We start from the raw sequence: 16411 nt of genomic DNA on the forward strand, positions 1-16411 counted from the left end.
TCTTGTGTCTGTTGTTTAGCAATTACTTTATGATGAGTCTGAACATTTATAGCATTCAGTTATATGAGGATGCAGTTTTCATGTACCTAAAACAGGTACAAAATTCTGCATAACAAACTAATTTTCAAATCTCCGTTTCCTAGTCTATAAAATGGAAGTGTTATCTTCACAGAGTTGTCCTAAAGGTTAAATACAATCATGAAATGTGAGAACATTTTGAAAAGTATTAACTGCTTTAAAAGGATGGATCATCTTAAAAGGTATCAGAATATTTCCTTATTTGAATTCTCTATTCAGTCAGGCTGTCTGCCTCATGCTGGACTCATGGGTACTTAGATATCCATGGAAGGAGGAAGGCAAACAAGCTTAGCTCTCAGTCCCACTTTGCCCTGATTAGTTAAGAAGTCTGATTTCTTGTTGAAGTTTATCATCCATCCTCTTCCTTTTCACTCAGAATGAACACTGTCCTTCCAGTTATCTTTGAAGAAGCAGCAATGCTTTGGCAGCAATTAGCCCTCCATCCTGGGCCCTAGCTAAGCTACGTAACCCCCTGATGACTAGCTCTCACTAGCTGCTTATGCAGCCTCACCTGACATCTGTCTGTCTCCATGTCTTCCTTCCCTCCCAGAGTGCTTCTTTCTTCTCACGCCGCAGCTGAACAAGACCTGTCTGTCATCCCTTTTGTTCAGCTGAACTCCCAGACCAGACCATCTGATCGTTCTAATCCAATCCTACACAGTAGCTCTGGCTTTTTATATCTAAATAGTTATTCAACTTCAAACACTGGCCAAAAGGATATCCAGAAAGACACATAAAAACCCAACAATATCTCATTAATTTGCTAAGCAATTTTTGATACCTCTGTTTCTCCAATTATAAGATGGAAATGATAGTAATACCACAAGTAAATCACCTCAAGGATGAACTTAAACCTCTAACACATCCATGGGCTGCAGGAGACTTTCCCAGGACCACAGGTTGAACTGTTACTCTTCAGGCTTCAGGCCATGCTGTGGACCAAACACACTTAATTGAAATTATTAGTATAGACGTCTGTCCCTTAGACATGTAGAATGTGAGCTGCAAAAGGTAGAGACAGTGATTATTGGTCTTTGAAATGCTAGAGCTCAAAAATATTTTTGAACCAAAATGGTCCACAAGTAGCTGTAAGAATGCAGTTAACTCCTGTAGGAGACCATTAGAATCAAATTAATTTCAAAATTAGCTGTGCCTGTTGTTTAAGATTAACTTGTAGAATCTAGTTTTCAGTTGGGTCAACAACTTTGAAAATGTGATTACAACCACCTACAAGTAAAAAGTCACAGAGAGTTTTCCCAAAGAAAAATTGCCTGGGGCTCTTAAAACAAGTGCAATCACTGGATTCTCTGCCCAGTGCCTTTTGCTGGTCCTTACTGATTCTTGGACATAAATGTCCACCACACAGACCATCCTGCTCAGGAAGAGGGGAAGTTTTACTGAGGTGAGTCACTTCCTGTTTCCGATAGCTTGCATATGGTTTCATTTTGATTATTAAATGACTACATAGGAATATAGGAATGATAGGTTTGGGCATTATTTGCTATTTCATAACTCCTACCTGATACATGCACAGAGTATAAAATGCCAGCCTAACAGCAGGTGTTCTTTGATTTTCACATTGCTCAAATCTGATGTGACTTAAGATCCTCATGGTTTCTCGAGGACAGGGATGTGGTCAAGAGCGCCCATGAATTCCCCTGAAATTGTATACAAAACTTCTCTGGGGAGGGAGCCCATGGTTTTCATTAGATTCTCAAAGCAATATATGACTCAACAAATGGTTAAATACCACTGCTAATTGTTTTGTCTTCTATTTGTAACAATCAAAATACAGTAGAAGATTAGTAATCTGCACACCTGGAATTTTTTAATATCCTAGTAATAATAATCATAACCATAATACTATGACTAACATATATATTGAACACTTAATATGTGGCATATTGTGCTGTATGTGGCAACATGTATTATAATAAATACAATAATTATTAATATATATTAATATAATAAATATATATTATACCATGTGCCACATACTATAAATGTGGCAGATACTATAATAAGGTAATTTAATAAATTCCTTATAAGAATTTTATCACTTAATTTTCATAACACACTAAGGGTAGGTACTCTTATTGCCCCTGCTTTAGAGAGAAGGAAACTAAGACCCAGCAAAATTAAATAATTTGTTAATAAGTTGTGACCCTGGGAAACTTAATACCAAATTTTGACAATTAAATCACTGATTTTGAGAAAGTGGGAAACTGGAAGAATTCTAGTTTTGCCATATTTTAAAATCAGTGATACTTTTTCTCGATGCTTTAGGAGACATATCGTATCTGAATCAGTTACACTAGAATCCACATCTCAGCTTTATCTATTTTTAAATCCTGATCTATTTATCATGTACTTTCAGGGGGCTCAGGGTTTTATATTCGGTACTGCGTATTTATGTCTTCTCTTTCTCTTGAGGTGCTCTAAGAAACATACGGATGTTAATCCAGCCATCCCTATCACTGTGTAAGATAAATACCAATCATAATTTTGTTTCAGGTGAATATTTGTGCTGGGTAATATTTATGTGCTGTACATCCTTCATATCACTACACAGAGGTGGAAAGTGCCAGAAGACTTTTCTCTGCAAGTCTGGGTGGCAAGAACTGAGCCTGAAAATACAGCCATTCATCACAGAAACCCAGCTTTGATCCCAGCAGCTTTGCTGAACCAGGGGTTGTTAGAAGGAACTTGAAATGAGTATTGGAAAAAGCATCTGCTTATTTCCTGAGGGGGATAAACTTCCTAGTGGCACCACTAAAAGTAATATATAGATAAAACTGTAGTGTGAGCAATAATATTCTCTCTAAAAGTAATACACAGATAGAGCTAAAGTGTTCTGGTGTGGGCCTCAATCCACCTCACTAAAGAAATGGTAAAAATAATAATAATAATGATGATCAACCAAGTAAGCTTAGGGAAATAACCCTGTCTACTGCTGTTCAAATTCTGCTCCTTTATCATTTTTGCTTCTGCACCATCCAACAATAATTCTTTTCACTGCAAGCCAATCAATGCTCGCTGCCAGGTCATAATTCCCTCTGTTGGGACTGATGCGCTCATTCATTCAGCAGGTACCAGGAATACCTACTAATATCGCAAGCACCATTCTAGGCACTGGGGATGCAGAGGGGGGAAAACAAACCACTATCCTTATCACTAGCATTGGGAAATTTGTGCCTTATGGCATAGTTTTCATCGGTACTATTTTCATTGCACTGTTTATATCTTTTTTAAGATCTATGTAGTTCATGGAACTTCAAGAAGTTAAGAGTTTCACTAATGCTTATTTTGCTCAATGTGCCTGTGGCGGTTGCTTTTAAAATGTACTTTCTCTTTTTATGTTACGGCTGTAGGGTGAAAGTCTTACAGACCACTCACTTTGTTTAAGTATGACGAAAACTATCCTAGCACTGGGTTTTTCCCTTGGTATTTAAATCACATTTTGCTTCTCTCTATATGATATTATATCATATGACTGCCTCCTCTCCAGTGAAGAACAACAATACAAACTTCTCATTTTCCAGATTCCCTTTCTTAGTGACAGACATCAGTATCCCCCAATCAACGAATTTTAATCCTTGAGGTCCTCGTGCTCCTCACAGTTCCTCGCTCTCCACACACCGATTTGTCACTAACTCAGGGCAGTTATTCCTCAATATATCTGGAATCCATACCATCCATATAGCTATTGATGGATTTCAGTCTCTCACATGTTGCCTACCTGTCCCTAAAAACCCACCCTACCCTTATTGCTTTGCCATCTGTCCACATTCCAATTCCTAGCCTCCCTTATAGTTAAGTGTGGACATGGAACAAGTTCTTGCCATTGGAAAGTGAACAGAAGCAGGCAGTGTGGCTTTTAAGAAAGTTCTTTTCCCCCTCCCCCAGGCGAATGAAGACAAGTTAAAGTCCTAGGGCAGAAGTTTCCAAACTTTCTCAGTTGATAGACCCCTTAGTGTCTTGGTAATTTTTTTTAAAGGAGGTCTAGGCCAAATGAAATATCAATAATTCCATTTATTAAGTAGCTAAGTCCAAACAACATAGTACATATTGTATCCTAACCACTTGCTAGCAATTTGAAAAAATAATAATAATAATACTTATAAATTGAAAGAATCAGAACTACTTAGTAATGGTATGTGTGTGTTTGTTGGGCACTGCACAACTTCTCGAACTTTCAAATCAAATTGAACATTGATATTCTTATTTCCTGTTCCACATTGATTTTTGCATGGAACTCCCTTTTTGTAAAACTCAAAACCTAACTTTGGAAAGATAGGACATCAACAAAAGCAGTGTAGTATTATCCAATGTTGAGCAAAACTACTTCCAGCTAGCAGGTGGTATTGTGTCCAACAGATATCAAGAATGGCTCTATGTTCCTCAAAAATTTAAAATAGTCCATGGTGGTCCTGTGAGTTCACTATGGAACCTTGAGGCATCTTAGTGAATAGTTTGGAAACCAGAGCCCTAGAAGATGACAGAGGCATAAAATGGAAAAGAGCATAAATCCCCAAACCATTATATGGAGAGGAGCTGGCTGCTGATCACTAACACCCACCTTAGACTCGTATATGAGCAAAAGAAACTTCTGTTGTGGTTGAGCAATTATTCATTTTTTTATTTGTTGTCACAACAAAGTCTAACTTAATATATTATTTTACTGCAGTGGCTTGTAATGGTTCTTCTTGACCCAAATCTAATACCTTTCTCCCCAATACTTCATGCCATTATTACCAAGTCCACTGCTTTATACTAATAACAGGCTTACCTTTCCTAAAACTTAAATCTGAGCACTTCCTTTGTTTGCTTCCCAGTCTGTTTTCTACCAATCTTTCCTCATGCAAAAAACCTTAAATCAGTATCTCTCAATCTTGACTATGTGTTAGAATCACCTGGGGAGCTTTAAAAAATAGCTATGCCCAGTTTCCCACCTGCAAGGATTTTCATCTAATTGAAATGGACCAGTTCCTTGAAAAGCACAAACTACCACAACTTACCACAATATGACATAGTTAATTTAAATAGTCCTGTAACTATAAAGGAAATTGAATTTGTAATTTAAAACCTCCAAAAGAGGGGCGCCTGGGTGGCTCAGTCGTTAAGCATCTGCCTTCGACTCAGGGCGTGATCCCGGCGTTCTGGGATCGAGCCCCACATCAGGCTCCTCCTCTGGGAGCCTGCTTCTTCCTTTCCCACTCCCCCTGCTTGTGTTCCCTCTCTCGCTGGCTGTCTCTCTGTCAAATAAATAAATAAAATCTTTTAAAAAAATTAAAAAATAATAAAAAAATAAAACCTCCAAAAGAAAAAAAAAGTCAGATTCAAATAGCTTCATTGAAAAATTACACCAAGTATTTAAAAAAAATAAACACCAATTCTGTATAATCTCTTCTGGAAAATCGAAAAGGAAGGATGTATTCTCCAATTCATGTAATGAAGCTAGTATTATTACCCTGATATCAAAACCAAAGATAGTACAAAAAGAAACTACACATTCTATCCCTCATGAATATAGATGTGAAGAAAATCTTTACCAAAATATTAGCAATAGAATCCATCAGTGTATAAAAAGAATTATATATAATGAGAAAGTGGGATTTATTTTAGGGTTGCAAATTGGTTTAATATTAGAAAATCAGTGTAAGCCACTACATTATCACTTTAATTTAAAGAAGAAAAATCACATGATCACATCAACTAATCAGTGCAAAAAAATTGACAATATTCATACTCATCATGATAGAAAAAAATCTCAGAAAAATAGAAATAGAGGGGAACTTCCTTGGCTTGATAAAGAATATCTACAAAAACCCACAGCTAACCAAATACTTAATGATGAAGCACTTAATGTCTTTCGCCTAAGACAGGAGAGAAAGCAAGGATATCCACTCTCACCACTCATTCAACATTGTACTAGAAGTTCTAGCTCATGCTTTAGGCAAGAAAGGAAAATAAAAAGCATACAGATTGGAAACAAATAAAACTGTCCTTTTTTGCAGATGACACCATGGTGTACATAGAAAACCCTAAGGAATCCACAAAAAAAAAAAAAAAAAAAAAACACCAAAACAACAACAAAACCTACTTGGACTATTAAGTGAGTTCAGCAAGGCCACAAGATACAAGATAAATATACAAAAATCAATTGTATATTTATATACTAGCAATGAATATATGTAATTTTAATTTATATGTAAATTAATTTATTTTGTAAATTAATTTATATGTAAATATAAATTTATATGTAAATATATGTAATTTTAATTTATATGTAAAAATTAATAACATAATACCATTTGCAGTTTTTCCACCAGAAATAAAATACTTAGGTGTAAAACTAATAAAGTGTGGATAGAACTTGTATGTTGAAAACTACACAATGTTAATGAATGAATCAAAGAAGGTCTGCGTAACTGGAGAGACACAACATGTTCATGGATTTGAAGACTCAACATAGTAAAGATGTCTATTCTTTCCAAATTGGCAAGGCTTACTGCAAGTCCTATCAAAATCCCATGAAAAGTTTTTTGTAGATATAGACAAGAATATTCCAAAATTTATATGGACAGGCAAAGGAATTAGAATAGCTGAAGTAATTTTTAAAAAGAACAGTAATGTAGGAGGAATCAGCCTACCCAATTTCAAGACTTGTTATATAGACCCAGTAATAAAGACTGTGTGGTAACTGTGGAGGGATACATACATCAGTGGAACAAAATAAAGAGTCTGGGAATTGACTGATTTTTGAAAAGGTGCAAAAGCGATTCAGTGGAGGAAAGACAGCTTATTTAACAAATGGTATGGGAGCAATTGGTCATCTATAGGCCTTTGCCCTCAAAAAAATATATGAATCTTTGAGTAAGTCTTACACTTTATATAAAATTTAACTCAAGATGGATCATAGACTTAAATGTAAACCATAATATTATATAGCTTTTAGAAACTATAGAAGAAATATAGGAGAAATTTTTCAGGATCTAAGGCTCTGTAAGGAGTTAGACTTGATGACAGCATGATCCATAAAAGGAAAAATTGACTAATTGGACTTAAATTAAAAATGTTTGCTCTGCAGAAGACCTTGTTTTGTGTGTGTGTGTGTGTGTGTGTGTGTTTTTAAGATTTTATTTATTTATTTGACAGAGAGAGAGACAGCCAGTGAGAGAGGGAACACAAGCAGGGGAAGTGGGAGAGGAAGAAGCAGGCTCCCAGTGGAGGAGCCTGATGTGGGGCTCAATCCCAGAACGCCAGGACCACGCCCTGAGCCGAAGGCAGACGCTTAACGACTAAGCCACCCAGGCACCCCTGCAGAAGACCTTGTTAAAAGGATGAAAAAATCTACAGACTGGGAGAAAACATTCGCAAACCTCATAATCAACAAGGGATTAGTATCTCGAATATATAAGCAACTCTCAAAACTTAACAGTAAAAAAGTAAACAATCTAACTAGAAAATAGACAAAAGACATAAAGAGACATTTCACCAAAGAGGAATGCAGATGGCAAATAAGTACATACACACACACAAAAGTTCAATATTTCCCATTAGGGGGGCACCTGGGTGGCACAGCGGTTAAGCATCTGCCTTTGGCTCAGGGCGTGATCCTGGCATTATGGGATCGAGCCCCACATCAGGCTCCTCCGCTATGAGCCTGCTTCTTCCTCTCCCACCCCCTGCTTGTGTTCCCTCTCTTGCCAGCTGTCTCTATCTCTGTCAAATAAATAAATAAAATCTAAAAAAAAAAAATATTTCCCATTAGGGAAATGATTCAAATTACACAAAAATTAAAACCATAATTAGATATTACACATCTATCAGTATCACTAACATCAAGTACTGGACAGGATGTAGAAAAACTGAATCATTCATCCACTGCTGGTAGGGATATAAAATGGTATGGCTACCTTGGAAAACAATTTAGCAATTTATTGGAAAAGTGAATATGGAACTACCGTATGACCCAGCAATTGTACTCCAGGACATTTATTCCAGAGAAATGAATATGTTCACACAAAAACCTGTGCGTGGCTTTATTCATAATAGTCCCAAACTAAAAACAACCAATACATCTTTCAACAGGTAAATGGTTAAGCAGACTGTGGTATATCTATGCCATGGATACTACTCAGCAATAAAAGGAAAAAACTATTGCTAGAAATTTATACAGAATGTAAAAAGTATAGAAATTTATACAGAATGTAAAAAGTCAACAACAAAGTTTTCATGCTATATGATTCACTTTATTTAACATTCTTTAAATGATGAAGTTATAAGCATAAAGAATACGTTAGGGTTTGCCAAGGGTTAAGGAGGTGTCAGGGGAGGAGAGAAGTGGGTGTGGCCATAAAGGGTAAATGAGGGAACTTGTTATATCCTATCTTGACAGCATCAATGTCAATATCCTGCTCGTGATACTGTATTACGGTTTTGCATGATGTTACCACAGGGGAAAACAAGATAAAGGGTATACAGGATCTCTCTATAGTATTTGTTAGAACTGCATAAGAATCTACAATTATCTCAAAATTGAAAGTTTAATTTAAAAAATTCCCCTCGGGGGGTATTCTGATGGTTTGTTCTGGGTTGGGCCCAGGCGTTGGTATTTGAAAAGCTCCCCACATGATTCTAACATGCAGCCAGATGGACAAAGTGCGAATTGAACTGATGGATAGTCTCTCCCCAGAACCCATGTAATCACTTACCATTTACTGTTCCTGTGCCTCTAACACCTTTCCTTCTCCATTCACTAAACTGAGGCCATCTTCAAGATAACTCTTCCAAAGAGCCAACCAGAGCGCTACTTGCCCAGTCTGATTAAGGGTCCTCCCAGGTTGCACCATGACAGCCCTTTATTTACTTTTATCATAGCCCTTATCACTCTTTGTTATCATCCCTTTTTGTCTCTCCCCGCTTTCAGCAACTATTGGAATTGTCCACTTTGTGATTCCCTGTTCATTTAGTCCCTGAATTTTAGAAACCTGCCAAAAATTAGATTAAGTCTTTTTTTTTGGTCTAAGCCTAATTATATTTTTTAAAATAAGCCATGAAGCAAGAATGTCCAGACGCCAAGAGTTTTACAGAACAAAGTATGATTCTTATGCCATACCGTTATTTTATGCAAACCAGTATTACAAAACACTAAGATGGTCTCATAATGGGTTCTGAATGCTCTATGTCTATGCTAGCTACTTCTTTTCTTTTTCTCCTTCCTTCCTTCCTTCCTTCCTTCCTTCCTTCCTTCCTTCCTTCCTTCCTTCCTTCCTTCCTTCCCTTTGGTAAAGCCAAGAAGATCCAGACTCTGACCAAAGTCTGGAAGGCAGACACAGAGGCTTTGCCAGCCTTCCCACTCCAGGCTCATGCTTCCAGGGTATCTGGGGAGATATAATTAGTAGCATAGCATCCAGTCATGACTCCAATACCTCATTCAGGTTGGCATCATGGACAGGCTGTCTATATCCTTTCATAGCAACATTAAACAGGTATACCTTGGGACCACAGTTTTTCACAGAATCTTTATAAGGATGCATGTTCCATTTTTGCAATAATATTAAATATATCTTGTGTCCAAAAAAATCTTATTGGCATTTTATTGGTATTATGAACTTCATAGATTAATTTAAGGAGAATTGACATATTTTTTTTTAAAGATTTTTTATTTATTTATTTGACAGAGACAGAGACAGCCAGCGAGAGAGGGAACACAAGCAGGGGAAGTGGGAGAGGAAGAAGCAGGCTCATAGCGGAGGAGCCTGATGTGGGGCTCGATCCCATAACGCCGGGATCACGCCCTGAGCCGAAGGCAGACGCTTAACCGCTGTGCCACCCAGGCGCCCCAAGGAGAATTGACATATTTTTGATCTTTTGTTCAGTTTTATATCTCCAAAGCCTAGAATGATGCCTAATATATAGTAAGTGCTCCATTTTTTATTGAACGAATAACTGGGGTGCTTTTACATTTGCTCTGATCTTATGTTCCTCAGAAGTGTTTTTGGTGTTTTCTTCATGTAAATCTTGTATATTTTTCATTAAGTTTTTTCCTAGGAATTTTATTTTTTTGGCTATTGTAAATGGTTTTTTTTTTTCTTCTATGGTAACTTCTAACCAGCTATTTGTTTATATAAAAGATATAGTTTTCTGCCCATTAATTTTGTAACTATCTATGTTATTGAATTTTCTTGTTTGCAAGAACTTTTCATAATTCTCTTGCTTTCACCAGGCATCACTGTTACTTCCCTTAAAGCTTTCTGGAGTTCAGTAATTAAGAGGATTGCATTACAAATCCAAGGAAAAACAGCAAACAACTAAATCCCATTCTATCAGTGTGATTCTTGTTGGCTATGTTGACTGAGTACAGATACAGATGTAAACCTGCAATTGCTTTGCTAAGATAATTAAATATGGTGATGAAGGAAAACGTCTAATCCAGAACCATCTCATTCCTTGCCAATTGGGCATCATCTGTTCCCTGTGCTGCTTGCTAATTTGGGGATGCTACAGTCTTCTGTACATGGTCCTCTTAATTTGGGGAGGGATGTTTGCAATTTAAATCACAAAGAAAGAAATTGTCACTACATATTGACTTGCCTACGTTCCAGTGTTTCACTGCAGAGTTTGGTTCGGTAAGTTCTGATATATAAGTGAACTCATGCAATTGAATGCATCTGTCATCATTTCTCTTTGCCATTAGACCATTATGCAAACATTAAACACCAAAAAATACATAAAATGATTGATTCATTTGATGGAGAGTGCAGATTAGCAGGAAGTAAACTCCAGAAGCATGTTCCTCCCTCTCCCAGCTGCTGCTTTTCTTCTGTTCCTTCGAAATACCTGTAAAAGATCTAGTCAATCTTTTAGGGTCGAGGGATACTTACTGGCAGTTAACATTCTCCTGATTCAGCGCATTTTCTTGCAACAATATTCTATCTTTACTCCTGAGCTTTGCCTAATTTAGATTCCTCCTTTAGTCTGTTCTGCTCAGCTAATCCTGATCGATAAATACAGACAGATTAGACAGGAGACAATTTGTGGAATAGATGTTGCATGTGGAACAGCCAGTCTTCACTGTACACTGTAGCCAGGACCGTCTCCTGTGTGGCCACCTTACCCCAGACCACACTCGGGCATGGTGCTCTGTGACTCATTTGCCTCTGTGACTAGGCTGGAAGCATCTGTGACTTTTTTTTCATCTTTGAGTTTCTTGTCTGGCTCATAGTAGGCGCTCAATAAATGCTTGAATCCGTGAATGCCCAAATTACTCAATTAACTGACGCATCAATATTTTCTTTCCTTCATGTTATTAAAACGAGCACTTGGAGAAAGATTTGAAACATTTTAAAATAAGAGGGTGATTGACTATTACCAGTTTAAAAAGAAGCTCAGGTGGATTTATATTTTAACGAGAACAAATTAAACTAAAGGAATTGAGCTTTTTCTAGATTTCCAGGATTCAGCCAGAAGCCTGGGTCCCTTCTGGAGAAAACTGCATTGTCCACATCTCATCAGTCTGTACCTATATACTGGTATCCCATTTTATGCAGGAAACATGTTCTTGAAAACCTGAGTAGGAATGGTCTTCTTAGTTAAAACTTATTTCTCCCTTGCCAGTTATTACCGTTTTATAGTTGCCTTGCCTCTTTGTACATTTCTGATCGACCCTTGAGATAGGCCCTTAAAAAACTATGCTTCCAATTCTTCGAGTAAAGATCTATGACCAAATGCTTAAATATACAGGATCAATCTATGTATTTAAAGAAAATGTGAAGAATTCTTTTGTTGGGCAAAATCGTTGAGCACATTATGTCTCTATAATGTGAATAGTCATCATGAGTTATGTAATTCTCGTTACTTTAATTATTTAACCTAATTTTTAAAATAATTTATACCTAGCCTTCTGCCAAGAGGGACTTACAGGGATTGTTTGTTAAGTCGACCTCTTTAAATATCAGTTGGGCCTCTTTATGTTGTTATGGGAGGTAGAAGGGGCTGTTTTATTCTGATTTAAGGGGATACAGGTTAAATGCACACAGTGATGGAATTTTGTTTCAGATGCTTCTGGTAAATGATGGAAAAGGCCCTGTGCTTTTATGCACATGACAAGAATTTTGATCCTTGAATTTCGATCGTGATTTGGTCTCTCATACAAAATGCAGTGAATGAAGCTGACATCATTCACACTCCTAGACTCTTCCTTGGCTTCTACTTTAAAAAGCAATACTGCTCACATATGCAGGATCGTGAGTCTGTCACGAAAAAGGTGGTGTTCTGGGGTGCTAAGGTCACAGGAATCTTGAGAGCCTTGCCTGGAATGATATTCAATACATTGGTGAGGAAATTAGCGGCCTTCCCCCTCGCCTTCCTTCCTGGAATACTCTGTTCTCCTTCCTAGATCACATGAGTGATAATTTCCTTCCCTAACATGATTTGAGTTTTTTCTTTGGCTAGTGGGATAGTATATCAGAAGCAACAATTTAAAAACTTTTATGGTAAGCATTTGTATAGATTTTCGAAATAATAATTAACTCTGTAATGTGTAATTAAGGAAGGGGAAGAGGTGTGCCAATAACCTTTTTTGGTTTCTTAACTTGGAAGAAGAAAGTCCGTTCTTGCTTTTTAATATGAGTGTCTTTGATGTCCTGGAAGATCATAATTCCTGAAATTTGTAAAGTGATTCAGGAGGAATTAGAAAACTTGAGTTTCCCCATCCCTATCCAGAAAGTGTGTATGCAGAGAGGGAATAACATAACAGAGAATTTGAAAACAGTGTTTATCATAATTAACCTCTGGATAGGTCAGTGTTGACTCTACTCATTTTTACTTCTGAAAGAAAGGATGTTCTCAAAGTTTTCTCACCTTCTGTTGTGCCTAAAATCAGAAGATTTGGGTTCCCTCTTGGTATATAGACACAGTCTGGACAAGATCTGTGAGATCTTCAAATTTTGAAAGTAGAGAATGAGGGATTTATGGCAGCTACCTGGAGATTCTGAGGACCAACCCTGCCTTACCACATTGTGACACGTGCTGTAAGAAGTGATGTGAGTTGTTGCGTGAAGCCATTGTACTTTGTTTCCTGAAAGACAAAAAACCAGTAGAGTCAGTAACGTGTTTCTTAAACCTGTAGAAAGCTTTCTTCTCTTGTGTCTGTTGGCTTATTCAGCTGAAATGTACCAAGAATTTGGAGTTTGCTGCTGCATGATACATGTTATTATTTAAAATTAGTATTGTTGTATTATTACTTAACACTCTGTTCTAGGCCCTTCTATTACAACTCTCAATTGTTCCCTTTGGAGTTGCAAGGAGAGGAAGTCACTTGAGAATGGGCAGAAAACAAAGGGCAAATATTGTCATTTGCATATAAGCCATGTTGGACTCTTTATTGTGAACCTAGAGTGAACTACCCCACTGGTACCCATTTTAATAACCTATAATGGAATATCTGCTTCCGCTTTATCTACATGCACGTCTTTATGAGATACTCTGCAAATTGCGATGGAGAAGAGCCCACTGATCTTTTCTCGTAAAAGAAAAAGTGGAAAGAGTTTCTGGGAAGGAGTCCCTTCACCAGGCACAACGCCATCGCGTGCTTCGACTCTCATTTAATAAGGCAAATGCTTTTCTTTTCGCAGAGGAATTCAAGGGCTCCACCGTGGTCGAACTGATGAAGAAGGAGGGCACCACCCTTGGGCTGACGGTATCAGGCGGAATTGACAAGGACGGCAAGCCCAGAGTCTCGAACCTTCGCCAAGGAGGAATTGCTGCTAGGTAACTGCATCTCGGGGAAATGTAGGAAAAGGAACACAGGGGGGTAATTAATGCAAAAACTGAAGCTCCATCTGGAAAGGTCACTAATAAATAAATGACAGCTCCCATCTGCTGGACAGAAGCACACTGCGGCATGTTTCGGAAGATTTTCTGGCCTGAGCCAAGTCACCAGGGAGCAACCAGGCCCTCAGAAGACCTGCATTTTAAAACGCCTGTGTGGCTCTCGTCCCCAAATATGCCGCTGAACAGCAGAGAGGCTGCGGTGGGAATGAGACGCTCCGGTCATGGAGCAGATGACCCGTATCATGTGCCTGCGGCAACCTGCGGTGGGGGGAAGTGGTAAGCCTGGAGGAGTAGGGAGGCCAGCCCCAAGTGTCAAGTAACATCATCTCTGCTTTCATACTTGGCGGGAGCTTCCCTTTCATCAGGACAAAGATGAGGCTTCCAAACGGATAGAAAGCTTAGATGAAGAGGTCTCGTTGTGTCCTTATTCTGATGAACGGCAAATTGCACTAGTCATGGCCAAAGGCAGAAAGTCCTGCATGCTGGGTACAGGTGGGCTCGCTTTACAGACCGAGTCACCAAGTACTTCAGATGGGATGGTCAGGTTTCATTACAAGTGAGGTTCACGTGTCTTAAATCCTGGACACCGATAGTCTTGCCCACATAATCACAAATTAAGTTTTAGAGTTCTTGCTTTATAAAGCAGCATCAAAAATAGTGATTATTTTGGATGATCAGCCTATTTGTACAATATATAAGCTTCATCCAATTGATTGCTTCATTATCTGAGGGACTGTTTATAAAATAGGCTGATGTCAACACAAGCACCTTAATCTCCTTTTTTCAGAAGGAGAGAGACTTCTTTCCACACCCACAGCCTCCTTTATTTTATAACAGTCATGGCCAATCTGTGAGGCTAGGGCTTCATATGTCTCCAGAACTTTTTCCTACGTAGCCCTGAAGCGAGAGTAAATAGGCGGGAAATGCAATCTTCAGTTGTATTGATGGTGTAATTAAAAGCTCTCTTGTGCCAGTCACATGATCAGTGACCAGCTCTTCATTGTTTAAGGCACTACCATTTTACAAGTAGTGACCTAAATTAATTAAGGATAAGATCCCTGCCCTAAGGGGGCTTGTAATTTACTAGAGGAGATAGGTATAAAAAGCGTGAAAAGCTTGGGAGCAGTAACAGCATTGCCTAACAGCAGAAAGCCACAACGTGGGCATTGTCACGGGGCATGAAGTGGTTAAGTTGTCTGCGGGAGGAGGGACGGCATGGACTGCAGGCTGGAACGGATAAGGAGAGCTCGCCAAAGAGGAATGATTAGAGCTGGACTTCTATAAAATTAATGCATTAGGTGTTTCTGTTTGGGGACGGACTATTATTGAAGATCCTCATCCGTGATGCACATTTTAAGTACTGTCTTTGGTCTCACTGCCAGCTCTTGCCTTAGGAGCCAAGTCTGTCTGAACCCTTCAAAGCAGCCACAGTTCTATTACGGTGTCGGAAAGAGGTGAGAATGGTACTGAGACCCAGTGCTTTCATTGTAATTTGTTCTCTCTCTTTTCTTACCAGGCCTGCTGTAAGCAATAAATAGCAGAATGAGCTGACCCTTTCCTTAGCCCTCAACAAACTCCCAGGGAAGATATTGAGAGCTAGGAAATGTCCAGGAGTAATCAGAAGGGGGAATGAAACATGAGAGACTATGGACTATGAGAAACAAACTGAGGGCTACAGAGGGGAGGGGGGTGGGGGAATGGGATAGACCGGTGATGGGTAGTAAGGAGGGCACATATTGCATGGTGCACTGGGTGTTATACACAACTAATGAATCATCGAGCCTTACATCGAAAACCGGGGATGTACTGTATGGTGACTAACATAATATAATAAAAAATCATTATTAATAAAATAAAAAAAAAAAAAGAAAAAAGAAAAAAAAAAAAAGGAAATGTCCAGGAGGCAGGCAGCAAAAATGAGAGAGAATAAAAAGAATTTGAGAAAGTCCTGGCGTGCCAAGATCTGGGTCATCTGTTCCTAGAGAACCAGCTCTTTATGGGCAGAGCAACCGAACAACCACCAAAACCCTCTTTATTTTGTTTTGTGGTCTCTTTAAAAATAAGAGGCAAAGGGTTAGGAAAAAATCGGCTACCACAGCAGATCCAGTAGCAGCGTTCAAAGTACCCCGGTGAGCAGGAGAGGGATGGCTGTATCTCTCATGCACCTTCACCTGTATCCTACTCCCGGGGCCCGGCCACAGCCTCGGAGGCTCCTGCCACACAGGCCTTCGGGGGTTGCGTGCATTTTCACGAAGGGAAAGTGGAAAACACAGTGAGGCCTGTAGAGAGGACGGGTCGCTGAAGGGACGTTGCCTGTTTTGCAGAAGTGATCAGCTGGACGTGGGTGACTACATCAAAGCAGTGAATGGGATCAACCTGGCCAAATTCCGCCATGATGAGATCATCAGCTTGCTGAAGAATGTCGGCGAAAGAGTGGTCCTCGAAGTCGAGTATGAGCTGCCACCAGTCTGTAAGTAATCACAACTCAGGGGCA

The 16411-nt window shown here is 38.8% G+C and overlaps 1 protein-coding gene across 4 annotated transcripts in view; it reads left to right on the forward strand.

Moving 5' to 3' along the window:
- The window catches only part of GRIP1 (glutamate receptor interacting protein 1), a 650209-nt gene that overhangs the window by 491033 nt on the left and 142765 nt on the right, over positions 1-16411 (forward strand). For all 4 annotated transcript variants that reach the window (XM_045789638.2, XM_087868996.1, XM_087868997.1 and 1 more), the window contains exons 3-4: positions 13719-13854; positions 16242-16387. In XM_045789638.2, the coding sequence (XP_045645594.2) occupies positions 13719-13854; positions 16242-16387 (282 nt within the window). The remainder of the gene's footprint in view (positions 1-13718; positions 13855-16241; positions 16388-16411) is intronic.

The sequence above is a fragment of the Ursus americanus genome, chromosome 17 (genome assembly GCF_024610735.1).
Source record: "Ursus americanus isolate L20-20 chromosome 17, mUrsAme1.1.p, whole genome shotgun sequence".
NCBI classification, from domain to species: domain Eukaryota; kingdom Metazoa; phylum Chordata; class Mammalia; order Carnivora; family Ursidae; genus Ursus; species Ursus americanus.